We start from the raw sequence: 26,205 nt of genomic DNA on the forward strand, positions 1-26,205 counted from the left end.
GTAACCGTGAGAGAAATTGCAGCCCTTCCAGGCAAGCGGGCCCCACTGACTCGGCCCATACAGCTGTACCCAGCTTTGCTCTGGCCTTGTTTGCTGACCTCCAGCTCTAGGCAGCTGCTGGGGTCTGGTGCCCTGCTTCTCTCACAAGGACAGGTGGCTGTGGGGGTGGACAGAAACCCCTGCCCCTCACCTCCACAGGGGTCTCCACATTCAGACTCCCTCCCTCTCTGCACCAACCCAGACCTTCCTGAATGCCACCCGGAGGCCTCCTTATCCCAGCCACCCAGCTCCCAGGGTGGAGACAGCTGTGCACTTGGCTTGAGAGGGCTGTTTCACAGAACAAACCACACCCCTGCCAGGTTGTGATGGGCCTGGGGTACTCCCCTCAGATTGGCCAAGCACTTCAGTCAGGACTGGGCATTCCTGTCCTACTGGCACTGGAGGTTGTGAAAGACCCTGTGACAGGGGACAAGGTTCTTCCATTTGCTGCTCCCCTGGGCCCACTCCCTGCTCTCTAGATGTCATTGGCCCTTCTAGGTCCAGGCACAAGAGCAGGGCTGGGTGGAATAGGTGCTGCTGGCAACTGCTGGAGGGAATGGCTCTTTCTGGGTGGTAGGCCCCCATCATGGGGGTGTCTGGGTCTTCATATAGGTTTAAGGTTCCTCATTTCCTCTGCAGGTGGCTTGTCCCGGAGTGGGTGTGAAGCTTGGGTGGAGTGGAGGCGGTTGGGAGGGACCAGGGAGGAGCTTGGGGCCTGCTGGTACATCACTGGCTCTGGATTAAAAAGCCCGCAGTCCTTGGTCCTGCACCCACTGCCTGCCATTTGTGGCTCTTGAGGACAGTCAGCCTCATGGCTCTGGTAAGACCTGCTAGGCCGCTGGGCCCCCATTCTGACCCTTGATCGCCCTGGGGCCTGGTTAATGCTATTTCTTTTTATTTTTTAAAGATTTGTTTATTTGAGAGAGCATCTGTGCGTGGGGTAGGGGACAGAGGGAGAGAATCCCAAACTGACGCCCCATTGAGCAGGGAGCCTGATATGGGGCTTGATTGCATGACCCTGAGATCATGCCTGAGCCGAAATCAAGAGTCAGATGCGTAACTGACTGAGCCACCCAGCCCCTGCCTGCCAAGTTAATACTATTTCTTAAGAGGAGCGATGAGTTTCTCCAGGTGTAGAGAGGGGAGCTGGCCATCACTGAATCAGAGTGGTGAGCAGAAGCTAGGGAACAGGTGGGGTCTAGGGATTAGGGGTTGTCTTGAGTTCTTGCCCTAGAGATGAGCTCCAGACAGAGTTCCCTGGCCCCATGGATTTGGGCCCTGGGAACTCAGGCTCCCAGAAAGTGGCTTCTCCAATGTTCTTCATTCAGTTGTTTGGAGTGTGGGGACCCCCAGGGTAGACGCTGATAGATGAATTTTCTCAGCTCTGTCCCTAGATTCCATCCATCAGGACCCTTTGGAGGCAGGGCTGAAGGCTAGAAAGAAAAGATTAGTTAGTACAGGCTTCTCTGGCATACTTGCCATGGTTTATATCCCCAGACCCATGTTCGTGGGTTTGGTTGGATCTACCTAGGGACCCTCTTTAGCCTGACCTTATAGCACCTGAAGGACTTGAAAACCTGTGGGTGGTCTGAGCTGCTAATTACTGTTCCTACTCCCAAGTAGAGGGCCCATTTCCAGAACTAATTCCTGGCCAGGGATCGGAGAGGCTGTCTAAAAACCAAGTCTGTGCTCTTCACTCCTGCCTCTCCAAATAGTTTGCTTAACTGGAGCATGTCTCCATTTAAGCTGTTTAACCAGACAGCAGCCCCACCAAGGCACCCAAGGCCAGGCTGGGTCTTAACATGCCTCTTCTCTCTCTGTAGCTGTCTAATCCCTGAGGTGTCCTGCCACCCAAGACCCACCTCAAGACTGCTTAGCAAGGGTTAACTGGGGATGTGGGGTAGAAAGACTAAAAGATACCATAGCAAGAACTGGAAGTAGGTAAGGGTGGGATTAAGAGAGCATGAATCGAGCCAGCCTGGTCCAGTCCTGGCCCTGGACCTCAGGCAAGTGACTAGCCTTTCTGTGCTTCTGTTTCCTTGTGGGATCGCTCATAATAAGTAGTCCCTACACACAGGGTAGCTGTGTGACTAAACAAATTAATGTGTGTAAAGGCGTTCATTATTCCCTCGGACCAGAGCTGGCCCAGAGTGTTGTGTAAGTGTCGGCAGGATCATCAGGAGCTACCACAGCCGCCTTTCCATTCAGGATTCTGACGGGGTGGAGTGCAGCCAGGTGGCTGGCAGGGCTGGGCCCTTTGGTTCAGGATTATTCCTGGAGGGGTGACCCTGGCCTCTTCTTTGGCCTTTGTCCCTTTGGACTCAGCAGCCTGCAGCAGGCCTGTCCTCTCCCTCCTCTGCAGGCAAAGGTTCCTGGGACCTGCCTGCTCACCGTTCGTGTCCTACAGGCCCATGGCCTGCCCTCGAAGGACTTAGGTGAGTGCTGGGCCCAGGAAGGGCCATGTAGCTGGGTTCAGAGTGGGAGAAGGGCAGTGGGAAGAGACGCTAGGACTGGGCATGCAGGGGGTCCTGGAGAGGGGGCCAAGAGGAGGTGCTAGGTGGAATGTCTCCTAGCACCTCAGCCTTTGCTCCTCCTGCCTCCCAATTTGGCTCCATTGCATGGGTCTCTAAGCCTCCCAGGGCTGCCTGTGATGGAAGGTCGTGGACACTGGCAGCTGGGCTGGGTAGGGCTCTTGGCCATCAGCAGCCATTTGTTCCTCCTTCCTACAGTGACCCCCTCTGACTGCTACGTAAGCCTTTGGCTGCCCACAGCCTCTAGCCACAGGCTCCAGACTCGCACAGTCAAGAACTGCAGAAATCCCATCTGGAATCAGAGCTTTCGCTTTCGAATCCATAGCCAGCTCAAGGTGGGCCGGACGTCAGCCCCTGCCCTGCCCACTGCCCCTGCCAGCCCTCCTTCCCTGCTCTGGCTCTGCTCACCTTCCTTTTCCACTCCTCTGTCCTGCAGCCCCTTACTCTGTTCCCTTCCAGAATGTCTTACAGCTGCAAGTCTTTGACCAGGACCTTCTGACCAGTGATGACCCCATGTTGTCAGTGCTGTTTGACGTGGGGACTTTGCAGGCTGGGGAGTTCCGCCGAGAGAGCTTCTCACTGAACCCTCAGGCAAGTCTGTGCAACAGGGTAGCAGTGAGCCTGAGCCCAGGGAGGGCAAATGCTTTGGAGTGGAGCTGGGTACATGGCCCTCTTCTGCAGTGAGTGGGCCAGGCTTCCCTGGCATCCCAGAGGCCCCTGCTGTCCTTAGAGGAACAGTGCCATCTCTGACCCTCTTTCTTGGCCCTTAAGCCAGTAACAGTTTTCTAGGAGCCACCCAGAGAAGGTGGACAGAGCACCCTGGAGATGGCCATTGGCTCTCTCCACTTTCCCCAGGAGTCCCAGCTGGCGTCTGCATTGAAATCTACACACACGTTCCTCACCCCTCTAACTTGCTGCTTTATCTCTCCAGGGCGAGGAGCGGCTAGAAGTTGAATTTCGGCTGCAGAGACTGTGAGTCAGGGCCATGGGGCAATTCCTTTTGGGCAGTGCTTCTTTGGGGGAAGGACAGAGCCCAGCATACCCTGGGAGACATCCAGTACTGGTGGAGGAATGTCCTGTCGTCCTTGAGGGGTGAGAGCATGGAAAGCGGGACTTGCACCGAGGGTCACTGGGGGCTGTTTCCAGGACAGACTGTGCCGAGCAGCTTGTCAGCAATGGCATCCTGGTGGTGAGTCCAGAACCCCTCCCTCCCACTCTCCTTCCCGGGCCTGAAGCCTGGGGCCCCATCAGGGATTCGGGAGTAGAGCTGAATTGGGGGCCCCTGGGATTTCAGTTCAAGGGGGTACAACCTCAAGCAAATGTTTGGTGACTCAGGGCCAATGTAATAAAGCGCTGAGGATCAAAACCAGGGTACTGTGGGTGGGTGGGGCTCTAACAGGGGAAGAGTGCGTGCGAGTCTGAGGGGCTTTCGTAATGACTCAGGCCCGGGAGCTCTCCTGCTTGCACGTTCGACTGGAGGAGACAGGGAACCAGAAACGTAAGTCCCCAACCTACTAGGATAGCCCCCAGCCCTCCATCCTTGTCATCCCCTTCCTAAGGGGACCCTGGCAGGGACCTTAACATTAGCTGCCCTCTGCTCTCATAGGCAGCAGTAGAAGTTGGGGCAAATCCATGCTGGGGCTCCATCTCTCAGCCTCGGCCCATGTCAGTCTTCCCTCTCAGTGGGCGGAGGAAAGTGCCCCCCAGACCCCTCATGCAAGACAGCCTTGGGCCTCTGTGGGCCAAGACCTTATGCCTAACCTTTCTGTTCCGGTTCCTGTTCCAGAGTCAGAGGGCAGAGTTCAACTTGTGGTTCCTGGGTCCTGTGAGGGTTCACAGGATGCCTCCGTGGGTGCCGGCTCCTTCTGCTTCCATTGCCCAGCCTGCTGGGAGCAGGAGCTGGGTATTCTTCTGCAGGTAGTGTGCTGCTCCCTCATATGAGGCGGAGCCTACAGGGTCTTTCTCCCTCCTTCCTTTCACACTTCCTCCTAGCTTGTCCCTCTCCTCATGCTGAGTCCCTTGCCCCATCACTCTCTGGCATAATCAGGCCTCCTGGGTCAAAGGTGGGGTTAACGTTAGCCTCCTGTCTCCCTTCCTGCTGCTGCTTATTTCACTCCCTGGGCCATGGGTGAGGTCCTTGCTGGAACAGAAGGGTAGAGATTCTGAGGTCTTCTTTCATCCTCCCTGCAGGATGCCCCTCGCGAGCAACTGAAGGTGCCCCTCAGGGCCTTGCCCTCTGGCCAAGTGGTGAGGCTTGTCTTCCCTACATCCCAGGTACTTGATCACCCGGAGGAAGAAGGTCAGAAGTGTGGGCAGGACTAGGCCCTAGGCCTTGCAGGGCCAGCCTGCTTTGGTAGGAGCTTGGGTCTTTGGGCTAGGCTCTGGGGAGAGGGGTCCTCTGAGCAGCCCTGCCTTTGAGCCTCAGGCCTTGCCCCTGTGGAGATGGCTAGGGGCCCAAGGGAGTATGGGGGACATCATAGGGTGTGGCTTGGGATGAGATGAGAGGGACATGATGGCAGACTTCTGTGACTGAAGTGTTTATGGTTTCCAGGAGCCCCTGATGAGGGTGGAGCTGAGGAAAGAAGAAGGGTGAGAGCCGGCTGGGAGAGGGCAGGGAGGGAGGGAGCGGGCTGCCACCTGTGCTTGAAGTTGAGGCACAGATAGGGCAAGGGAACTACCAGAGGAGAGAAATTGCGCTCCCTTTAGGTGGCAGTCATCGTGGGTGGGCCTTAGCTAACCTTCATGAGATGGAGAGGAGTTGCCCACCCTTCACATGCCTGGGAGACCAGCTTCTCACCACGAAGAGGTGGGAGACAAGAGTTTCTTGTCTCCTCTGGAGTCATTTTTGGGTGGGGGAAGACAGAAAAGCTCAGAGTGGGGAAGTAGATCTGTGGTGGTCAGACTCACCAAGGAGCCTACCTGGGACCCTGGAGGGGCATTTTTAGGCACCAGCATTTCTGGTCCTTGTTGCATTCCCAAGTGTTCCCACATGGGTCTGGGTTCACCTTCTCCCCATTACATCCACACATGTCACACTTTGGTCCAGGCAGGAGTGAGGGGTGGGGAGAGGAGTGAGGGTTGGCAGTGGGTTTCTCAGGGCGAGCAGACCCAGCTTCCTTTTCTGTGATGAGGCCAAGAGCTGCCTCATGATCCCTTCCTTCGCGCCAGACCGAGGGAGCTGGCCGTGCGTCTAGGCTGCGGACCGTGTGCCGAGGAGCAGGCCTTCCTGAGCCGGAGGAAGCGGGTGGTGGCCAGAGCCCTGAAGCAGGTCCTGCAGCTGGGTGAAGACCTGCAGGAGGATGAGGTCTGTGGACTGAACTGCACTGGATAGGCTTCCTCAGGCTTGCTCTAGCTGAATGATTGTATCTTCACCAGACCAGAGCTTGGCCCCGCCTGCTGTCTCTGCCCCTGCTCCTCTTCCCTCTCACTTGATGTTTACAGGAGCCTGATGCCATCAGATGTAGAGCTTTGCACTAGGCACCTGGAGGTTGATTGTAAGCTGCCCCACCGGGCTGACTTTCCTTCTTGTTGTTTCTTGATTCTTGGCCTGGTCCATATTTTGGGACTTGGGTCCAACCTGACCGGTCCGTGAGACATGCAGAGTGAGGACTGCCTGCTGGCCCGGGGCAGTCCTTGGAGGTTCAGATCAGCCTGGGGAATTTCCTAGGGAAACGACTTCTCCTTTCAAGAGGAAAAAGGGTGGCTGTGTGGGAGACTTGAGGTGGCTGTGGGGCTTCCAGAAAGTGATCATGACACTCCTCAGGGGCTAGGGGCGAGGAGATGAGGCCTGGAACTTGCCCATTTTTCCTGGAGTGTTTAAAACCAGACAAGCCCCAACCCTTGAGAGGCTACTTCTGATTAGATCCTCCTTAGTAGGCCTGACCAGAACTGGTTCCAAGAGCCCTGACCGGGTCTTGACTGACGTGGCTGTTCTCGCTTTCAGATTCCAGTGGTAGCAGTTATGGCCACTGGCGGTGGGATCCGGGCGATGGTTTCCCTCTATGGACAGCTGGCTGGACTGAGGGAGCTGGGTCTCTTGGATTGCATCTCCTATATCACAGGGGCCTCAGGCTCCACCTGGTGAGCTGGCGGCAGGTTGGGTGCAGGAGTCCGAGGGTGGCAGTGGTAAGGCTCTTGTAGAATCCATAGGTGCCTCTGGCCCAGTTGGGAGAGCTGGGAGAAAGGGCGTGCCAGAGGGAGAGCCACTCAGTGGGACCATTGGAAGGTGCCTACTAGACTGTTGTCCTAGGACGGAGAGCCCATGGTGTGCTGTGACGCCCGGGCTCTGGCTTTTCTCAGGGCTTTGGCCAACCTCTACGAGGACCCGGAATGGTCTCAGAAGGACCTGGCAGGGCCGACCGAGTCACTGAAGACACAGGTGACCAAGAGCAAGTTGGGTGTACTCTCTCCCAGCCAGCTGCAGCGGTACCACCGGGAGCTGGGGGAGCGTGCCCGCCTGGGCCACCCGGCCTGCTTCACCAACCTGTGGGCCCTCATCTGCGAGGCACTGCTGCACGATGAGGTGTGGGGACTGCTGGGCCAGGGTATGGTTTGGAGATGGGGAGCTGCCCTGGGCAGCAAGGAGGAAAGGTCTCAGATACCAGAAAGCCACAGCTTTAGGTTCAAATCCTCTCCTGCCACCAGCCCCATAACCACACACTCTCAGACCAGCGAGAGGCCCTGAGTCACGGCCAGAACCCTCTGCCCATCTACTGTGCCCTTAACACCAAGGAGAAGCAGCTGAGCACCTTTGAATTTGGAGGTGAGTAGCCCTGGCGCTGAGAGCTGTGCTCTTGTGGCTGGTAGGGTGAGGGGGAGTGGGGCCTCTGTGGAGGAGGTGGGTGTTACACCCACTGCTTCTGGGCCAGGTCCCATGCTTTTCAGAGACTGTCATCCTACCAGAGTCACTCAGGCTTTGGCGTGGGGTTGGGATCTATAGGTCCATGGTCAGGGTGACTGTGACCAGCCTGAGCCTCTGGTGGTGATAGAGGATCCTGGGGTTCTGAACCCCACAGTGAAGCTGTATGGTCTCCTCACAGAGTGGTGTGAGTTCTCCCCCTATGAGGTTGGCTTTCCCAAGTATGGTGCCTTCATCCCCTCTGAGCTCTTCGGCTCTGAGTTCTTCATGGGGCGCCTGACCAAGCGGCTTCCTGAGTCCCGAATCTGCTTCCTCGAAGGTGAGAGGGAGGAGCTTGGAAGGTTAGGGAAGCTAATGTAGTGTGGAGAATGGGCCTGGGGAAGACGGCAGGCCTCCATCTCTCAGCTCACGGGGACATGTCCTGGTCTAGGATGGGTTGTGGGAAAAGGTCAGATTGTGATGGGGTGGGGGACTCTCCCCTTTGTGTCCCCTCTGTTCCCCTTATGTTCCCTCTCTTAGGTATCTGGAGCAACCTATATGCAGCCAACCTCCAGGATAGTTTATACTGGGCCTCAGACCCCAGTCAGTTCTGGGACCGCTGGGCACAAGATCAGGCCAACCTGGGTAGGTGCCTGGGCTCCTTGTAAGGAGGTGCAGAGGCAGCCACTGGGGTGTCTGGGGGTGGTGGGATGGCCTTTGGCAGTCCACAGAAGCTGGGGTAAAAGTTCAGGGGCTCCCATTTCCTAAAAGATATTCCGCTTTCCCCTTTCTTGACTGTGCAGACAAGGAGCAGGTCCCTCTTCTAAAGATAGAAGAGCCTCCCACTGGGACTGGCAGGATTGTTGAGTTTTTCACTGACCTTCTGACGCGGCGCCCACTGGCCCAGGCCACCCACAATTTCCTGCATGGCCTCCATTTCCACAAGGACTACTTCCAACATCCTTACTTCTCTACCTGGAAAGGTATCTTTTTCTCTCCCTGGTCCCAGCACTCCAAGGTCTGCTCAAGGCCACCTGAGCCTTAGATCCCTGGTCCAGACACCCAACCCCTGGGCCCTAAGCTCCTTTGAGTTTAGTTCACTGGGCTGCCTGGACTGGCAACCGTTTTCCTCTCCTTTTTATTGTGGATCAGGGCCCATCTGTGGGGTCTTGGGAAGTAGCAGGGCTACTTTGGCAGGAGAGATCAGGGACTAGAGGGCAGAGTTGGCTTCTGCCAGTGGCAAGGAGCTAGCATTAGGGTAGAGGGGTCTGTTGTGCTCCATACCAATGACAGCTGCTTTTCTACCCCACCCGCCTAACCTTTCCAGCCACCAAACTGGATGGGCTCCCCAACCAGCTGACACCTGCAGAGCCCCACCTTTGCTTGCTGGATGTTGGCTACCTTATCAACACCAGCTTCCCACCCCTACTGCGGCCCACACGGGACGTGGACCTCATCCTGTCGCTGGATTACAACCTCCAAGGAGCCTTTCAGGTGGATTAAGGGGCAGGCTTGGGAGGCAGTGGTGACACCAGCTGGGCCTGGCATCTTGGCTCCGGCTTTAGGGGAGATCTACCTTCGAGTCCAGTATGTGGTCCAGCATCCCTTAGGGGCTGAGACAGTGACATCATATGAATATGGATCCCATGAGTTTACCACCAGGGGAACTTACTCTGCTCAGGAAGTTGAAGTGACAAGGGAGAGGTTTTCTTTTTTAAACTATTAGCAAAATTTACTGTAATAAGACAAAGCATAAAAACCATGTTCTGATTATCACAATGACAACAATTTTGAGTTAGCCAAAAGGTAGAGTTCAGATTTCTGGTTCTTGATTTACGCAGACATTAGATTTACTGTCATTACAAAATAGCTTTCCTGTGTCATTTACATTTAGGGACCAGCAATAATAGCATTTTATGGCTAAGACAATACCTGCACGTGCATGATTTTATCATCTCACAATAAATAAGGTTCTGAGTTAAGGTAGCTGGGAAGCAAAGCAAAGGATACAAGGAGTCCTAAGGGGTCCTGAAGGGCCTAATAACTCCAGATGGTCATAGATAATCCTGGAGAATATTCCATCAGGAGTGCTTGGGAGGAAGCCCGGGACATGTAGCTGGTATAGCGTTCAGGTCTTGCTTCCCAAACTGCTTCAGTAGGGCGGGGGGAATGTTTTCTGTGTATTTTATATTTGGGGCACCTGTCCTCATTTGGGCCTTGGGAACCCTGTGCTGTGAGTTTTTGTGTTGGTCCAGTGAAGGTTGCTGTGGAAGCTGGAAGCCGTCAGCAGCCCTGGGCCACGGAGCTCCCAGGAGGCGCAGCAGAGGGGCGGTCAGGGTCATGGCGCTTTCCCCGGCCTGGCCCTGGGGGTGGGCCTCGGTCAGATTTGGCAACCGGGCTCTAACTCCCAGGGGTCTCAGCCAGCCTCTGCGTTCAGTGTCGGGGCCCCAGAGAGCCCTGTGGGCCCTGCCCCTGACGGCACTTGTGCCTGCCCTGCAGCAACTGCAGCTCCTGGGCTGGTTGTGCCAGGAGCAGGGCATCCCGTTCCCACCCATCTCACCCAGCGTTGGAGAGCAGCAGCAGCCAGGAGAGTGCCACTCGTTTTTGGACCCAGACTGCCCCGAGGCCCCAGCTGTGCTGCACTTCCCTCTAGTGGATGACTCCTTCCAGGAGTACTCGGCCCCTGGTGAGCCCCCCACCCCTCCTCCTGCTCCCCCCCACCTTCTGGCTGCCCCATTGCCAAGCTCCCCACTTTCACCAGGCATCCGGCGCACACCGGAGGAAAAGGCGGCGGGGGAGGTGAACCTATCTTCCTCCGACTCCCCCTACCACTACTCCAAGGTGACCTACAGCCCAGAGGACACGGACAAGCTGCTGCGCCTGACCCACTACAACATCTGCAACAACCGGGAGCAGCTGCTAGAGGCCCTGCGTGCGGCTGTGCTTCGGAGGCGGGAGCGCAGGCAGCGCCACCCCCAGTGAGGGCGCAGGAGGGCGGCTGGCCTGGGCTCCTACCGCCCCTCCCCTGCCACTTGGGTAGACTCACTCCCTGGCCCCCTGGCTCTTCTGGGTGAGTTGGGCAGAGACAACTCGCCAGATCATCCAGAGCCTCTGGGGCCTGAGTGGCCTGGCCCCGGCCCTCTCACCCTCTGAATGGCTATGCCAGCGTCAGTGCCCAGCGCCACCCTGACGGGTCCCCGCAGCCACCACAGCCTTGCCACCTACACAGGCATGGGGGTTGAGGGCTTAACAGGGCTGGGCCTGGTCTCCTCAGGCCAGAGACGTGTCCTCTTCAAGCAAGGAGAACATTCAGGGGTTTGGTGGTAGCCTCACGTAGACATGGACAACGGCGTGGGCCCAGAGCAGTACTGACCACAGTTGCATAAGCACCCAAAGCCAGGGGACCATTTTCCCTAGCGAAATAGAGTGATTTGTGGATCACAGGCTCATATAAATGTGAGGTGGTAGCGGGTTGTCATTGCTGTCAAGGAAGGACAGGTCACCCTGGGCTCTTGGTTACACATAATAAGGACTGGTTTGAAAAAAACCTCCCCCCAGGCACCTTACAGAGCTAGCTAGCAGAGGGAGAGCAGGCCGTGTATACCCCACTGGGGCTATACTCTCCAAGTAGGGAGGAGGCCAGTATGGCCTGGGGGGGTGCTGCTGCTGGATCCTGGCCCTGTGCAGGTGACTGGATGCACAGGCAGTGGCGCCAGCACCCCTGTCCTCCTCTCCGTCAAAGGGCTGCTTCCTGTTCCACAGGAGGGGTGGGATCAGAGCAGCCAAAGGGACAAGCGCCAATGGCTTAACTTCAGTAAGTTGTGATCTTGGTGAGGGCTGCCTCTTTTTTTTTTTTTTTTTTTTTGAGGGCTGCCTCTTAACAAGGAACAGTCTATTCCAGAAGTTGGTCCTGAGTAGCTGGGTAGCAGAGCCTTGTTCTGGTTCTCTAGAGGTTGTCCTTGGTTGGTGCCAGCTCAGGGTTTGCTTCAGGGCCTAGATCTGTTGGGGGTAACAGGAAGGCAGAGTGAACGCAGGGCCTGGCCTCCCTTCGAACATTCCACCTTCTTTTAATGTTGCTGTGCTACTTGGATACTGATTGCTGACAGGTAGCTGCAGGTCTGACTGGGGTGTGAGGAGGCCAGTGGGTGGGAGGAAACAGGTTCTTGTGACTCAATTCCCCCTACCTGTCTGCTCTGGCCCACCAATTCTTGGGCCCTGCCTTGGGCATGTGGCTAGCATCACAGTGGAAGAAATGGCCGCCTTAGAAGCCACCATCGAGGATAAGGCAACAGGTCATCTGAATCCTAAAGCGGAGCCCGTGGGTCCTGTGCAGCAGGCTTGTGCAGCCGTGGCTGCCCTCAGGTGTGCTGCAAGGGCTCTGTCTGTGCCTGAGTCTGTGGGGGTGTGTGTGTGTGTGGGTGACAGCCTGATAGCTGGTCTGCTCTAGGACAGTAAATCTCCCCTTTCCCATTGGAGCAGGGGAAAGCAGGAGAGGTGGCGGGCAGAGGGCAGGTCAGAGGGAGCTGGCTTGCAACCTGTCTTCTGTCTTAGGAAGAGAGGCCATGGAGTGAGTCACATGGGGAGACCGAGGGAGTCTGTACCTTGGGCCCGGCCTGGGCAGGAAAGGCATGAGGAGCCAGGGGCAGGTGCCTGGGCAGGGCCAGCAGCCGGCAGGAACGGCAAGGGTTGCAGCTGGCCATCGGCACTCACAGGCATACCCCTCAGTGAGGAAGTCAGGGGACAGCCATGGAGCCTGTGGGAAAAGGGAGTCTCAGGACCTGGACACTGAGCAGGGGTTTGTACGAGTGGGGTGGGTGCTAGGATTTTCTATTGCTGAGGGTCTCCAATATGGGGATTACCCCATACCCTAGCAGCGTAGGTCTGAGGCTCCAGATCTTGGCTTAAGACAGCAGCAGCTATATCAGTCCTGGGGGCTCAGGACTTCCCACCCACCCACCCACCCACATACCCAGGTGCCCTACCTGAGCGGATCAGCGGGGCTGGACACCGTCTCACCAGTATGCTCAGCTGGGAAGCCCACAGGTCTGGCTCTGAGCTCCAGGCTCAGACTCTGGGCTGCAGAGCAAAGGGAGCTCAGTGGTCAGCCCTGGTGCAGGTGCTAGGCCTCTGAAGACAGCAGCCTCCTTGCATGTTTGTGTCTTCCCTCAAATGCATATGTTGAAATCCTAACCCCGAGGTGATGGGGTCAGGAGGGTGGAGTCCTTACAAAAAGGACCCCAGAGAACAACCTGACCGCTTCCACCCAGTGAGGACACAGTAAGCAGGTGTCACGCACAACTCAGACTTACCAGACACCCCATCTGCTGGTGCCTTGATGTTGGACTTGCCAGGCTCTAGCACTGTAAAAATAAATGGTTCTGGTCTGTAACCTACCCAGTCTGATATTTTTATTAAAAGTGGCCCAAACAGATAGATGTGCCCACCACAGGAGGCTCTGTATGCACCAAGCCTTGCCTGTGCGGAGGTGCGGCACAGGCCCAGCCCCCAGGCAGGCCCCCCAGTGCACGCTGCCTCCTAGAAGTCTGAATGCAGCCTAAGAAAGGCTCAGTCTGGAGGAGATCCTGAAGAAACTCAAGATCCCTTTGGGATTCTGGAAGGACAGGCTCAGAGGGGACCAGAGACAGTGCAAGGAATGGAGCCAAGAACCCAGAGAGACTGGGAGGAACAGGAAAGGACTCCCACCTGGGCTCCCGGCAGCCTGTGGACATGACCTGAACATGCTGTCCAGGTGGAGCCTGTCCGACCACACCGACAGATACCTGGTGCAGGGGTGCTTCCCAGGCATCCCTCCTGATAGAACTGAGTTTGACCACTGTCCACAAGATACCCAAGGGCAGTACATTCAGAGCTTTTTGAGGACTGGAAGGTTAGAGAAGGTCCCAGGGTCACAGAACAAAGCCTAGGAGCACTCAGGGGAGTCACAGAGACAGACTCCAAAGGGACCAGGCGGCAGCTGGGGGCAAGCCTGGCCCTACCTCTGGTACTAATTAGATGAGCGGTGTGATCTATGGCAAGTGGTTTACCCTTTCTGGGCCTTAAATTCTTTGAGAAGACACTAAGTCCCACTACATCTCAGGCTCTAGAGGTACTAGATGCGAGATTGCTGAGGATGTGTGAAACAGCGGCTTGGGGCCCAGGGGCTCACACCCAAGTCCCTCCCTAGGTTCTGGTGGCGCCTACCAGCTGTGCAGCTCAGGACGTGGTGCCGGCTCTCAGCCTGCCCTTCTGACGGTGCTGCACGCAGGGTTTCCACCTCGCTGCTCAACCTGCCACCCAGATAGCCACGGGTCAAATCTCTGCACTTCCCACATGGGTGAACCCCTGCGTCCAGCCCCATCCAGGTGGCTGCTTCTGGGAGGCTGTGCCTACTGGGTCAGTATGTCCTGGGGCTATTGTCTCCTCTGCAGTAGCACTCACTTTAAGGAGAAAGTGTGTTTCCTGCTATGCTGGTGGCCCAGCCTCTCACACTGGGCTTCTCTGAGGTCAAGGGTGGCCACTGGGGCCTTATTCTGAGAAGAGATGAGCAAGGGGTTACTATGAACATGTCCGCTCTTCTCTGTGGGCCTGTGCTCAGCCTCCCCCATATTCCACCGCCTAGTACCTCTGCTGCTGTCCTCTTGTCCCAGAGGAGGCTCAGGGAGCTAACCCCCAAGGTGCCATGGCAGCCATCCCCGGAGCTTGAGCAGGGCTGTGGAGAGAGGGCAGTGAGGCTGCACCAGCTAGGCATGGAGGGGAGGCTGCAGCCTGGCCTTGGGAAGGCCTGTGTCTTCAGAGGCTCTCAGGCCAAGTCCTGGGTTGGACAGAGGTGTCCACGGGGAAGAGGGAGCCAGGGGATGATGTGTGGGGAGACCAGCAAGAGGAGGAAGAGGGCCTTCACCCTCCCCCCACCCTACTTGGGTGCGGGGCAGAAGCTGTGTGGTAGGTAAAGAATGAAACTATCTTGAGGCGCCTGGCTGGCTCGGTCAATAGAGTCTGTGACTCCTGATCTCGGGGTTGTGAGTTCAAGCCCTACATTGAGGGGTAGAGATTACTTAAAGAAAAAAGGAGACTGTCTTAAGAATGGCTGGGGGTGGGGGGCTATCCATCATCATGTCAGGATGCCAGGCCCTGATAGTCCCTCTGAGCTGAGTGGTTCTGTGGAGGAGAGGTGCCTGGAGAAGGAATCTCCTCATACTTACCTGCCTCCCTGCAAGCAGGAGCTGCTGCTTGAGCTCCAAAAATCCCTCCGTGGTGAAGGCACCCTTCGCATCCTGCAAGTGCCAGATGGGGCCCAGGAAACATCCAGCAACAGAGGACAGGCCCCCTCTGGAAGGTGCGCTAGGAATCTACCCCCCTCCAATCACTTCATTCCTGAGGACTCTCAGCTCCTATCCCTAGTGCCCCAAACCCCCAGGGCCTCAGTGCTGGCTCCAGGGTCTGGGCCTTACCCCCATGGCCCTGGCACCCCTGGGCTCCTGCTGCCTGGCTGCCCGCTCCAGGGAGACACAGGGTATGTGTGGGCTGATGGGGCCACTTGGCTGCAGGTCCCTTGTCTCAGCCAGCTGTATTCCTGGCCACCAGCTTCCGAAGGGCCTCTGCTGGAGGGAGGTGAGCCCATGGCCAGCATTGCTGGGTGTCAGCCCTGTCCCCGGCTGCAGCAGCTTCTGTTCCACCTTGGAGAGGGGAGGAAGGTGAGCCAGGGCAGGGCTCCGTGCCCCCGCCTCTCCTCTCCAAAGCCCTTCCACCCGGAGAGAATCCCTGTCTCCTCATTGCTCTTTATCTCCTCCTGCTTCAGCTTGCTTAAGAGACTTCCCCTGTCATCCTAGTCCATAGTGGGGCTCTGGCCTACCTGGACAAGGGGGGGACAGGCCCTGGCAGCTGGCCAGGCAAAGAACAGGGCTCTCCTGAGGGGTCACACATGGGCTCCATGTACTGGGGAGGCCCCAGTCTCAGGTTGAGACCAGGATGCTCCCACCCCCAGCCCTCGGGCCCCTCGCCGCTAGGGAATCCTCGTCCGGCCTCTGCTCACTCCCGTCTTTCTCTGCAGTTGGGCAAACTTCTCTTCCTGGGCTGCCAGCAACTTTTCTAAGTCCTGGTGTCTGCCGAGCAGCAACTCCACATCAGGCACAGAGTGCTGCGGGGAAGCAAAGCCAGGGTGAGCCCCAGCTCCATGGGGGTGTGGAGAGCCTCCCCGTCCTGGTCCCCGACCCGCTTCGCTAGTCAGGGAGCAGAGGAGTAACAGGATCTGCCCTCGGCTGCAGCTGCGGGCTGGTACAGCTGGCTAATGGCGGGGGGGGGGGGGGGGGGGGGCTTTGGCTCACCCCACAGTTGGGGTCCAGCAGTAGACCCTCCCGGGAGGCCAGCCAGGCCTCAGCTTGGTCCAGCTCCTGTCGCAGCTTCTGCAGGCCCCAGTTCTCCTCGCAGCGCTCCCGGCGTAGGACGCAGGCCTCTGTGAGTGCCTGCAGCTGCCCTTCTAGCTCCTGCAGACACCCTGCCACCTGGTGGAAAGGGGTGCTATGGGTCACATGCATGAGCAGGAGCACTGAGGCAGGGCAGGGCTGGAGTGCCCAGCAGAGGGGGCCAGGGAAGGCCCAGGCCCTTCCTTTCTCTGCTTCTCTGTCTCTGCTCCTTGCCGGCCTGCCACTGAGGGTTTCTGTGTTCTGAGGCCTTGGATAGCTGAGCTCCATCCCCAGCTCAACCCCAGGTCCACTTTCGTGCTCGTACCTCCAGGGACATGAAGTGGCCACTGTCTATCAGCTGCTGCCCTTCTTGCTGTACAACCTGGGCTTGTAGGCAGTGCTCCTTGATTTCTCGCCCCAGCTCGTCATGCTGGGCCAGGAGCCGCTCGGCTCCCACCAGGTCCCCGGCCAGCTCCTCAGACGAAACCACAGCTTGCTTCTCCTGAGCCCATGTTCTGGGGACAGGGAGACAAAACTGCCATCAGGGTGGGGAGCAGCCTTGGGAGGTGGGGCATGAGGTGTGCACTGGGAAGGGGGGTCAGGCTTCCGATGTGCTGGGGTGACCCCCACCCCACAGGGTGGAGCTGAGCCAACACCAGGGCAGGAGGCCACCTACAGCAGTTCCCTGCAGCGGCCGAGGAAGGCGTGGCCCCGGGCAGCCTGCTCCAGCTGCTGGCCCTGCTCCCGGGCCTTCACCTCCAGGGTGGCCCAGGCCTCCTCCACCCTAGCCAGCTGCTCAGACAGGCCATCCTGAGCCATGGGGTGTAGCTGGCCCAACCGGCAGGCCTCCATCCGCACCCGTGCCACCTCCTTCTCCATTGCCGCCAGTTCCCTCTGCCACCAGAACACACAATCAGATCTCACCCCCGTCAACCTGACACATACCCCTCATTTGGGAGCATCCAGTCCTCTCTGAGGGGTCCTGATCTGTTTCCCAGAATTTCCCAAGCCAACTCCACTGTTCCACAGCCTGGGCCAGCCCTACCTGGCTGGGGTGGGGTGGGGTGGGGTGGGGGGGGGGTGCTACCTACCACCTGCAGGGAGGGGCTCCGATGGGCAGACCATGGGGTGTGAGCCCTTACCTCCAGGCACCTGTGCTGTTGCTCGAAGGTCTGCACTGATGACGGGCTGTGGCCACAGACGTCTCTCGCCATCAGGGTGGCCTTCTCCTGCATCCAGCTCTGGAGCCAGGCCACTGTTTGCTCAAAACCACGGACCTCCCGGGCTGTGGCCAGGCTCTGGGAGAGGGGGGAGGGCCTGCTCTGGGTTGAGCTCATTCCTAGGGTCCTTTCTCCCTGGAGACACGGCCTTGTGGGCCACCTCCTTTTAAATAACGAGGACCGTGGGGCTCAGTGACTCAGTAGTGACCAGCAGGTACATAAAATGCGCCAGGTGTGGCAGGTGCTTCTGAATGTGGGATGTTACTGATGATGCAGTAGAGCCTCAGGGGGGCATTCTGTGATGAGAGTCTTTGATGTGTGAGTCTCGAGAAAAGCAGAAAGGAGGCCATGAAGCAGCGGGGGAGGGGGCCACGTGAGGGAAGAGTTGGGTTTGCGTGGGTTCAGGAGGCTGCCTCGGAGGCCAGGGGCTCAGGGAGCAGCCTGCTTTAACAGAAACCAGCATAGGGCTGTGAACACAGGCTGTGGAGCAGCAGTGAAGCCGCCCGCACAGGGCCCGGGGTTAGAAGAGCGAGGCAGTGGCGTGAAGGAGCCGGTTAAGCGAGTGGGGTCGAGGAGAGGTGAACAGGGTGGATCTTAAAACCCGAGGCCTGTATTTAGGGGAGGCTTCGAGGGGCTCAGAAGCTGGCTGGACATGCTTCCTGTTTCTCCCTGGAGGTGCGAACTGCACCAGCAGGAATCCAAACTGGAGGAGAGGGCTGAGGTGGGGTGGAAGTGCAAGGTGTTGAGACTGCCCACTTGCTCCATGCTGGGAATTAGAGGCAGCCATCTCCCTCTGCGCATGCGCGCGCACGCACACACACACACACACACACACACACACGCACACACACACACGCACAACCGGCGTGTCTGCTTGTCCTGGACCCAGGCAGAAGGCAGAGATGTTCCAGCCCCTGGGCTGCCCCGGCCTGGCCTGGGGGCGTTTACCTGTGTGCGGGCTTTTATTGCCCGGTCCAGCCTCTCCCAAGTGGCCTCGATGCGACTCCTCTGGGCTTGGATCTGGGGACTGTACTTGTGCGCCGTCCGTTCCAGGGAGCCCGCCAGCTCCCTCAGGGCCTCCACCTTGGCCGGGCCCAGGCTCTGAACTTCCTTTCTGAAAGCCTCAAATTTCTTTTCCAGCATCTGCGAGGATACAGGGCCAGCGAGGGGCACTCTGGCAGTGGAGTCCCGCAGCTCGTGCTCACGCTGTCCCGGACAGTCCCCTGGTCCGTACTGGATGAGGTCCTGGGCTCGGCCGGACCGCAGGGACCCGCCCAGAGCCCCCTACTTCCCTTCTGCTCACCCCCTCACCCCCTCCCGCCTGGGACGCACACTTCCTTTGCTCCTTTCAGCCGCAGTCCACTCTTCCCCAGGTTCACCCAGGGGAGACCCACCTCGACGGCTTCCAGGTCCTGCCCATGGTCCTGGGACTCGGCGGCGGCCACCTTGCCGGCCAGCCAGGTTTCGAGAAGCCGGGCCTCCCGCTCGGCGCGGTGGAGCTGCAGCTGTTCCCGCCAGCCCCGCGCTCGGCCTTCCGCCGTCCGCAGCAGCCCCGAGTGGGCCTCCCCCACCGCCCGCAGCCGGGCCAGCACCTGCGCGCTGTGGCAGGAAGGACAACCGAGCGCCGCCCTTCTCCGCTAGGCCGGGCCGCCGCGCCTCTGTGGGGAGAGCCCGCCCGCGCCTCGCACCCACCTCCCGGGGAGCTGCCCGCCCAGGAGGGCGGCCCCCTGCTGCAGGCGCTCCAAGCGCGGCCCGAACGCCTCTAGGAGTCTCCTGGTGGCCTCCAGCCGCCGCAGGGAGGCGCGCGCGGCCTCAGCACTCTGGGCCCCATCCTGGGTGTGCAGCGCACAGCCCTGTTGCTGCAGCCAGGACTCGGCCTCCAGGAGCTGCGGGGCAGACGGGACAGTCTTCCCTGGGAGGAGGCCTCCAGGGCTCCCGGCTCGGAGTGGGGGCCGCAGGGCTTTCCGCCGCGGCCGAGCTCGGGACCCCCCCGGGGAGCTTTCTCGCTCCCTGTGCCTGGCTCTCCGCCCCACGGGCTCCGGCCTGGCCTGGCCTGGCCTGGCCTGGGAAGGGAGTATCAGCATTTCCAGAAAGTTCCAGGTCATCGGGAACGTGATGATTGACAACCACCGGTTTAGGAGGGAGGGGCCGTGCTCCCTGGCGGGAGAGCTGGGGCAGAGCCACAGAGCTGGGGCCCGTCCTCCGAGCCCCGCGTCCCCTCACCTCCGTCAGGAACTGCTGGGCCTCCTGAGCCTGCTGGAGCCGCCGCCGCCTCTGCACCGCCTCGGCCCGCAGGCAGCCCACGGCGTCCTCCAGCTGCTGCGCGCGGGCAGCCACGGCGCGGCCGGCACCCGCCTCCACCAGCCGGCGGCCCGCGTCCACCACGGCCTGGGCCAGGGCCTCGTGGCTGCTCAGCTCACGCTCCAGGTTCTGTGGCGGCGGAGGAAGACAGGGCGGGGATGCCAGCGGCCGCCCGGGCACCGCGCTCCCAGCACCACTGGCTCAGAGCCTCGGGCTCAATCTGAGCCCCCCCCCACCCCCCGCCCCCCCGTTCGAGGCGGGAGGGTCCACACCTGGTGCTTCTCCTGCAGGCGGCGCACGGCGCTCAGGCTCTGCCCGCAGTCCCGGGCCGTGGCCAGGGGCAGCTTCTCCTGCACCCACGCCAGCTCCTCATCGGCGTCCCTGAAGAACTGCAGGACGAGGCGCCGGGCCTCCAGGGCTGCTCTGCGCTCCCGCAGGGGCGCCCGCAGGCCCTCCAACCTGCAGCAGCGGACGGTGGGACCAGGGCGGGCGCCCCGGCCATCAGCCATCGGTCAGGCCCGGAGCCCACGCGCTGGGTGCCCCTCATCCTGAGGAAAGGGGGAGCCCTGAGGACACAAGCTGGAGGGCAAGGGGGATACACAGGGGCAGATCTACCTCTGAAGCAGCCGCCGGGCCTGGTCCTCCACGTCCTGGGCAAGGCAGCGGCCTTCCCCTGTAATGACCTGGGCCTGGCCCAGCAGCAACTGTGCCTGCCCGGCCTGCCGGTCCACCGCTGCCTCCAGCTCCCCCTGGGCCCCCATGAGCTCGTCCAGCTCAGGCTGGGCCTGGTCCCCGATGGGGTCTCTCAGCTTGACCTCCACAGGCTCCAGCCAGCTCTCTAGGTCCTCCACACTCCGCCGGAGACGCAGAGCCTGGGGCAGAATGTGAGGTGGGCACCAAGGAGAGGCCCAGCACCGCCTCCAGCCTGCTCCATGGCGCACAGAACCCACCTTGCAAGCCTCTTGTAGCGCGGCTGCCTTCCTCCGGCTATTGGCCTGCAGCTCGTCCCAGAGCTCTCCCAGCTCCCGCAGCCGCTCCTGGATGGTCTCCGAGGCTGGGTGGCCCTCCTGCAGCAGCCTCTGCCCCTCCTACAGCAAATACGGTGCATGGACTCAGGACTGCTGGTGCCAGGGGACTGGTGTTGGCTCTGCCCACCAGCCTGTGTGCTGTGTGACCTCAAATTCTTTAACCTCTCTGAGCTCATTTTCCTTATCTAAATAATGGAGTGAACAATGGTTCTTTAGTTTAAATGAGATAAAACATTAAGAATTTTTTAGGGACGCCTGGGTGGCCCACTTGCTTAAGTGTCTGCCTTCAGCTCCGGTCATGATGCCAGGGTCCTGGGATTGAACCCCATGTTGGGCTCCTTGCTCAGTGGGGAGTCTGCTTTTACTGCTCCTTCTCCCTCTCCGTCTTGCTTGTTCTGTCTCTCAAATAAAATCTTAAAAAGAATTTTTTTTTTCAGAACAATTTATATTGGAGCCAGCCCGGGGCCAGGACCTGCCCTTTGTAGGTAGGAGAGGGTAAATTTAAAAGATGTGACATTTGGACTCCGTTACCCACAGGACTGCTAGCTATGCCCTCCTCCATCCCCCATCCCCTAATATCTTTCCAAGATGGCTTTAAAAACTATCAGTCAAAATGTCATCTTTAAGATTCTTGAAAAGGTACTGTTTTTGGAGAGGGTCCCCAGGAAAGCTACTGCTTCTCACTACCCTTGGGTGCTTAGCATGGTGCCTGTATACAGAAGGTACTCCATGAATGTTGGCCATCCATTACCATGGCTCAGAGCCATTGCCAGGGCTCTGCGGGGTCTCCCCATGCTCTGGCCTGCAGGACTGTCCCACAGGCCCCAGGGGCTCACCATCTGCAGCCTTTGTTGTTCGTGGACATTTGCATCTAGCTCGGCCTGGAGACTCTGCTGCTTCCACAGCTGGGCCTGCAGCAGAGCTGGGTCCCTCCAGCCCTCTTCCAGGGCCACTGAGTTCTTCTCCCTCAGCCACATGGCCACCTGGATGTATGCAGAGGACCAGGCTTGGCTACCTCAGGGCCTCCCATTCCCCCAAACCCCTGGGCTGCCCGGAGCAAGGGTGGCCCCGTCAGGAGCAGATCCTTTCCCGCCACAACCACTACCCACACCCTGAGCCAAGGGGAACCTCAAAGGATTCCTGCAGGAGAGTCTGCAGCTGCCGGAGCTCTTCCAGCTGACGGCGGCGGGTCCCGGCTCCTTCCACCAGTGCCTCTTTCCTGCCAGAAGGAGGGGCTCATGGGCCCTCAGTTCCCCCCACTGGACCTGGGGCTGCTCCAGGGGGTGTGCATGTGTGTGCCCTTCCAGCCGGCAACAGCCCTTCTGCATCAGCACACCCTGAGTCTGGGGGTCCCTTTGAACTGGAGAGACATTCTACTCCCCTTGTCACTAGTGCCTGTGATGGGCTGAACTCTGTCCCCCCATCCTTATGTCGAATCTGCCTCCACAGTACCTCACAATGTGACTGTATTTGAAGATAGGGTTTTAAAGAATTCAGTTTAAAAAGGATCATGAGGGTGCATCCTAACGTGCTCCAGCAGGTGGCACACACCTAGGGACAGTCATGTGAAGGAGGAGAAAGACGGCCGTCTGCTGGCCAGGGAGAGAGGCCTCGGGACAAACCAACCCTGCCGATATCTTGATTGAGGACTTTTGGTCTCCGGAACCGTGAGGGAATACATTTCTGGTGTCGAAGCCACCCATCTGTGGTACTTTGCTGTGGCAGCGCTCGCCAACTAGTACAGCATCTAAACCCACTTCTTTGATCACACGCTGCTATTAGGAAGAACTTCGAGCAGTGTCCACTCAAAACACACATGTATTTTTGCGTGGTGTCTACTGATTTGCATATGCGCCTACCTCTGTACCAATGTATCAGGTACGTTGCCATATGCACAAAAATAGAAATTAGAAATGTGATCTAAAAAATAAATAAATAGGAAAAAATCACCTACACTGCCCGCATCTATAGTTTCCACACTGGTGTGAGTGGAAACCCTTGCTGGGGTGACCAAACGGTGTGGGGGGGAGGAGGAGATGGAGAGAGGCTTGATGGAATGGGAACCTCCTTGCCCCGCCCCCCACAGAGGATGCCAGAAGCCAGCAGGGAGGGCTCAGCGTGGCACCATGCTCAGGGACAGCAAGGCCGGCCACCAACCACCTAAGGTGATTGGGGGTCAGGCAAGGAGGGTGTGATGGAATCCAGCAAACCCACATTTGTCATCTGTCCCCCCACAGGCCTCCTGGTGGCCAGGTGGGGTCCCACATGCAGAAAGTAGGAGGGAATGGCCCCAACCTGCCCCGGCCACGGTGCCCACACTGACGGGCTCTCTGGGGAAGACAGGGACCCCCGCCAGTCTGAGACCCGGCTTTTGGCTAAATCTGCCTTGGTAAGAGCCTGAGAAGAGCTGGGGGAGGTAGCTGAACCAGATGGGCTTTTATGAGGAAAAAAGGCAGAGCCTGGTATCTCGTAAGCTGTGCCAGCTTCATTTAAATGAGCATGAGAAATGTGCTAAGACATTAAGGGTACCTTCTCAATCCTCCCCACTACCCGAGGAGGCAGGTATTGTTACCTCCTCCTTGTAGACCTGGCATCTGAGAGGCATCTGCCCCAAGTCCCACCATGAGTGGCCAGCCGCTGTGCTCTGGCACCGTCATTCCACTAGGTCACCTCTCCTTCACTTTGCTGGTAGACGCTGTGCTGGGCAGGGGTGCTGGGGTTTTGGCATTGACCTCAGCCTTCGGAAAGGCTGGTGATTGTGGCCATCCCGCCCACAGCCCAGAGCCAGAGGTACCTGAGGAGCATGGCCTGGCACCGACCCAGGGCACCCTGGGCATCAGGGTGCCCACTCTGGTGCAGGCTGTGGGCTGCGGCCTCCAGGGTGCTGATCTTTTCAGCCTGTGCCTCCAGGTCCCGCTCGAGCCCTTTGTGCTTCCACAGGAGGGTCTCCACATTGGCCAAAGAGTCCTGGCAGGAGTAGGGAAGCCCATAAGTCCACAGGGCTGCCCCTCCCATCTCAGGCTATCTGCTCGCCCCGCCGAACAGCCGTGCCACCACTCACTCACCCACATGGTGAGTGCTCTGCCCAAACACATCCCTCTAGTTTCTCAGGGCTGCACTTGGCTTCAGGACAGTGATCTTAGCCAGGGAAGGTACTGGGGATAAGGGTCAATGTCAGAATGTTCAAGGCAGGTGGAGCTTGTTCACGTAATAGGACTACCCCCTCCTCTGCATTCCGGTCAGACTGCATCAGCACAGGTCGAGCCAGCCCCCGCTTTCTCTGAGGTCTCCCCTGAGTTAGGCTAGCCTGCCACTGGGTTGGGAAAGTGGTTGGAGCAAACCTCTGTGCAGGGAAGCGAGGAACGCAGAGGTGGGAAGTTGTGGGAAGGAGGCAAGGGGGGGTCAAAGGCCACGCGCACCCCCTCGAAGCCCCCGGGACATCCCCTGTGGGGCCCAGCCCTGGGCGCACAAGAGCCACCCGTGGACGGCTGAGAGACCAGTGACCGATGCGGTAGAGGGCAGGGAGAGCCTCCTGGGCGGGGGAGCCCGGGCAGTGCCGGTTGCTGCTTTTGTAAAACCCTCATCGGCACCTACCCCCAGACCGTCGCCGGCTGGGCAGGCCTCCTGGCTGCAGAGCCAGCTTTCCATCTGCTCCACAGAACTCAGAACCAGCTGTCAAGAAAGGAAAAGGCAGAGGACATGAGCGGAGGGTCCCGTCGCTGCAGGTGGAGTGACTGTTGGGTCCAGAGGAGAAACCGGAGACCGAGACACCTGGCTCTAGAGGATGAGCCCGCAGCGGGCAAGACTTGCTGCAGACACGCTGAGCGGTGGGCAAACCCCGAGACGGCAGCCTCCCTGGGTTTAGCGGTGGGGTTAGGACGGGGGCAGGATGAGGCTGCCTGCCTGGAGCTCCAGGTCCTGCTGCAGCTGACGCTGGTGCAACTGCCAGGCGCCCTCCAGGCTGTTCAGCTCCTGGTCTAAAGCAGCCAGGGCCTGGCGCGTGGCGGCGGCGGACGGGAGCCTGGCTGCGAGCAGTCGCTGCCCGGTGCTTCGGGCCAGGCTGATGCTGTCTGCTCGGGAGTCCAGCTCGGCCTGGAACAAGGCTGGCCTCAGATCCCCGGGGCTGAGGCTCCTCAGGGACAGGAGGCACAGCGGGAGGGGGACGGGCGGGAACAGAGCCAAATGGGGGGCGGAGGCAGAGGAGAAAGGCGCCCAGGGATCCCTGGGCTCCCCTAGGGGGCAGCGCAGAGAGGAGGCGAGGCCCCAGGGGCCCAGCCCTCACCTTGAGCTCCTGATGCTCCTCCAACCTGCGCTGGGCCTCCGCGGGGTTTCCGGGGGCGCTCCGGGTGTCCATCTCCACCCGTAGCTTCCGCGCCCAGACCAACAAGTGCTGCAGCATGGCCTGCAGGGTCTGAACTCGGTGCAAGGCGTCCAGTGACTCCCTCCTGCCCACAGGGTTCATCAGCTGGTCCTGGGGGCTCTGAGACCATCCTCTCGCCCACCCCCAACCAGTGCTTTCCGTCCCTGAACCCCCTTAGCCAAAGAAGGGCCTCTGGGCTGGGAATTAATAGCTGGATAATACCAACGGTTATTCGAAGGATGGAGAAAGGCTCTCAGGGGAAACTGGGGTCAAAGGGTATTGCAGAGACTGAGACGCCACAGGGATGGAGTCTGTGAGGGCAGGGAGGGAACGAGGCCCAGGGGTTCCTACCGCTTCTGGGCCTCCCTCCAGAGTTGCCACCAACTGTCCATCATCTCCCGCTGCTTGGGGCTGAGGCTCTTGGCTGCTCCAGGGCTCTGCTGGCAAACGCGGCCCACCTCTCGCTCCAGGGGCTGTGGGAAGGAGGCAGGTTGTATGTACTCAGGGGGGCCAGGGCTGCAGGAGGCCCCCTGGCCTGTGAGGGGCTGTACTGCAGGATGGGCCCTGCGGCTCTCGAGATCACGAGGCCGGCCTGCCCTATGTGCCTGCCCGGGGACCCCAGAGGAGGCATCGTGGGCAGGGCCCACCTCCACGCCCAGCTGCACACCTCCACCTGGGCCTGGAGGAGGCCCATGTCCCGCTCCAACTCCTTGTGTTTCCGTATCTGCCTCTGCACGCTCTCCAGATCTTTCCCAAGGTCCAGGGCCTGGACCAGGGCAGCCTGGGAAAGAATGCGGCATTACTGGCTTCGCCTTTGCCCCCGCTCCTCCCTCACTGCAGAGGAATCACCAGCCACTGGTTTCTGTGTGAGAAGCACGTACCCCCACCTGATTCCCTTCCCCATGCCCCCCACCAACCACAGGCTCCTTCCTTCTGTGAAGGAGGAAGATTCCCAGGAGAGCCTGGGGACAGAGTTTCTTCTCACACAGTGATCTGTTTGTGTGGTGCCTCCACACACCTCGTCTCGTCTGTCTCTCACTCCTCTGGGGGAAACCGAGCACTGACAGCCAAGCCTCTGGCTGCAGCAGGAACCAGAGGAGTGAAAACAGTGAGGCCACAGCCCCCTGCATGGCCAGAACAGGGCCTCGTCTGTGTCACGCGGGACTTCTTGGGGGGCAGTTTCTTCACTTCTACCTCTGCCAGCACGTTTCTCTGTGGTTGCTGACAGGGTCCAGGGCAAGCCTCCTGTGTGCTCTGGGTTTGCTCAGGGACAACGGAGGGAAGAGTGCTTGGGGGAACAGTGCTCTGGCCTCTGGCCGGGTGTTTCTAGAAGCCAGGTGGGTCAGCCTCCAAGCCTGGCACGGGGGCTTCTGGGATATCAGAGCTGATATCCTGAGAGCCCCTGGCAGATCCCTTTCCCCAGCTCTGAAGGACCCCTAGTGGCATCTATCTTCAGTCTCCCAGCTGAGGAGGAGAGGAGGCCTAGGGGC

At 59.3% G+C, this 26,205-nt stretch overlaps 2 protein-coding genes and 1 long non-coding RNA gene across 5 annotated transcripts in view; 2 read left to right on the plus strand and 1 right to left on the minus strand.

The window, feature by feature from the left end:
- The first annotated feature begins 18 nt into the window (after positions 1–18).
- Positions 19–11,253, plus strand: PLA2G4B (phospholipase A2 group IVB). Of its 2 annotated transcripts, XM_077880745.1 has the most exons (20): positions 19–859; positions 2,402–2,474; positions 2,769–2,905; positions 3,030–3,161; positions 3,502–3,542; positions 3,717–3,759; positions 4,014–4,068; positions 4,357–4,487; positions 4,761–4,844; positions 5,122–5,159; positions 5,739–5,874; positions 6,514–6,650; positions 6,870–7,092; positions 7,215–7,332; positions 7,610–7,747; positions 7,948–8,052; positions 8,211–8,390; positions 8,735–8,901; positions 9,907–10,093; positions 10,169–11,253. In XM_077880745.1, exons 1-20 carry the CDS (start codon positions 851–853, stop codon positions 10,387–10,389), a joined length of 2,355 nt encoding a protein of 784 aa, XP_077736871.1. In that variant the 5' UTR covers positions 19–850; the 3' UTR covers positions 10,390–11,253. The 2 variants fall into 2 exon arrangements, with proteins under 2 accessions (XP_077736871.1, XP_077736872.1); XM_077880746.1 differs by lacking the exons at positions 19–859; positions 2,402–2,474 and having other exon boundaries at positions 2,768–2,905; positions 3,007–3,161.
- The window catches only part of SPTBN5 (spectrin beta, non-erythrocytic 5), a 47,480-nt gene continuing 30,641 nt past the window's right edge, over positions 9,367–26,205 (minus strand). The window contains exons 41-70 of the mRNA XM_077880744.1: positions 25,383–25,496; positions 25,067–25,188; positions 24,638–24,800; positions 24,259–24,447; positions 23,950–24,027; positions 23,150–23,322; positions 21,484–21,574; positions 21,192–21,338; positions 20,278–20,415; positions 19,943–20,199; positions 19,600–19,786; positions 19,250–19,456; positions 18,719–18,912; positions 18,421–18,625; positions 17,975–18,169; positions 16,949–17,104; positions 16,483–16,700; positions 16,132–16,321; positions 15,729–15,905; positions 15,437–15,541; positions 14,856–15,080; positions 14,607–14,678; positions 14,030–14,116; positions 13,846–13,937; positions 13,609–13,694; positions 12,717–12,767; positions 12,390–12,483; positions 12,009–12,160; positions 11,282–11,406; positions 9,367–11,248 (exon numbers count right to left, since the gene is read on the minus strand). Coding sequence (XP_077736870.1) covers positions 11,354–11,406; positions 12,009–12,160; positions 12,390–12,483; positions 12,717–12,767; positions 13,609–13,694; positions 13,846–13,937; positions 14,030–14,116; positions 14,607–14,678; positions 14,856–15,080; positions 15,437–15,541; positions 15,729–15,905; positions 16,132–16,321; positions 16,483–16,700; positions 16,949–17,104; positions 17,975–18,169; positions 18,421–18,625; positions 18,719–18,912; positions 19,250–19,456; positions 19,600–19,786; positions 19,943–20,199; positions 20,278–20,415; positions 21,192–21,338; positions 21,484–21,574; positions 23,150–23,322; positions 23,950–24,027; positions 24,259–24,447; positions 24,638–24,800; positions 25,067–25,188; positions 25,383–25,496 — 4,218 coding nt within the window. The 3' untranslated portion in view covers positions 9,367–11,248; positions 11,282–11,353. The remainder of the gene's footprint in view (positions 11,249–11,281; positions 11,407–12,008; positions 12,161–12,389; positions 12,484–12,716; positions 12,768–13,608; positions 13,695–13,845; positions 13,938–14,029; positions 14,117–14,606; positions 14,679–14,855; positions 15,081–15,436; positions 15,542–15,728; positions 15,906–16,131; positions 16,322–16,482; positions 16,701–16,948; positions 17,105–17,974; positions 18,170–18,420; positions 18,626–18,718; positions 18,913–19,249; positions 19,457–19,599; positions 19,787–19,942; positions 20,200–20,277; positions 20,416–21,191; positions 21,339–21,483; positions 21,575–23,149; positions 23,323–23,949; positions 24,028–24,258; positions 24,448–24,637; positions 24,801–25,066; positions 25,189–25,382; positions 25,497–26,205) is intronic.
- Positions 12,827–15,702, plus strand: LOC144303060 (uncharacterized). Of its 2 annotated transcripts, none has more exons than XR_013370091.1 (3): positions 12,827–13,800; positions 14,625–15,098; positions 15,455–15,702. It is a non-coding gene; the product is annotated as an uncharacterized LOC144303060 (long non-coding RNA). The 2 variants fall into 2 exon arrangements; XR_013370090.1 differs by having other exon boundaries at positions 14,625–14,740; positions 14,989–15,702.

The sequence above is a fragment of the Canis aureus genome, chromosome 32, assembly GCF_053574225.1.
Source record: "Canis aureus isolate CA01 chromosome 32, VMU_Caureus_v.1.0, whole genome shotgun sequence".
Taxonomy (NCBI): Eukaryota; Metazoa; Chordata; class Mammalia; order Carnivora; family Canidae; genus Canis; species Canis aureus.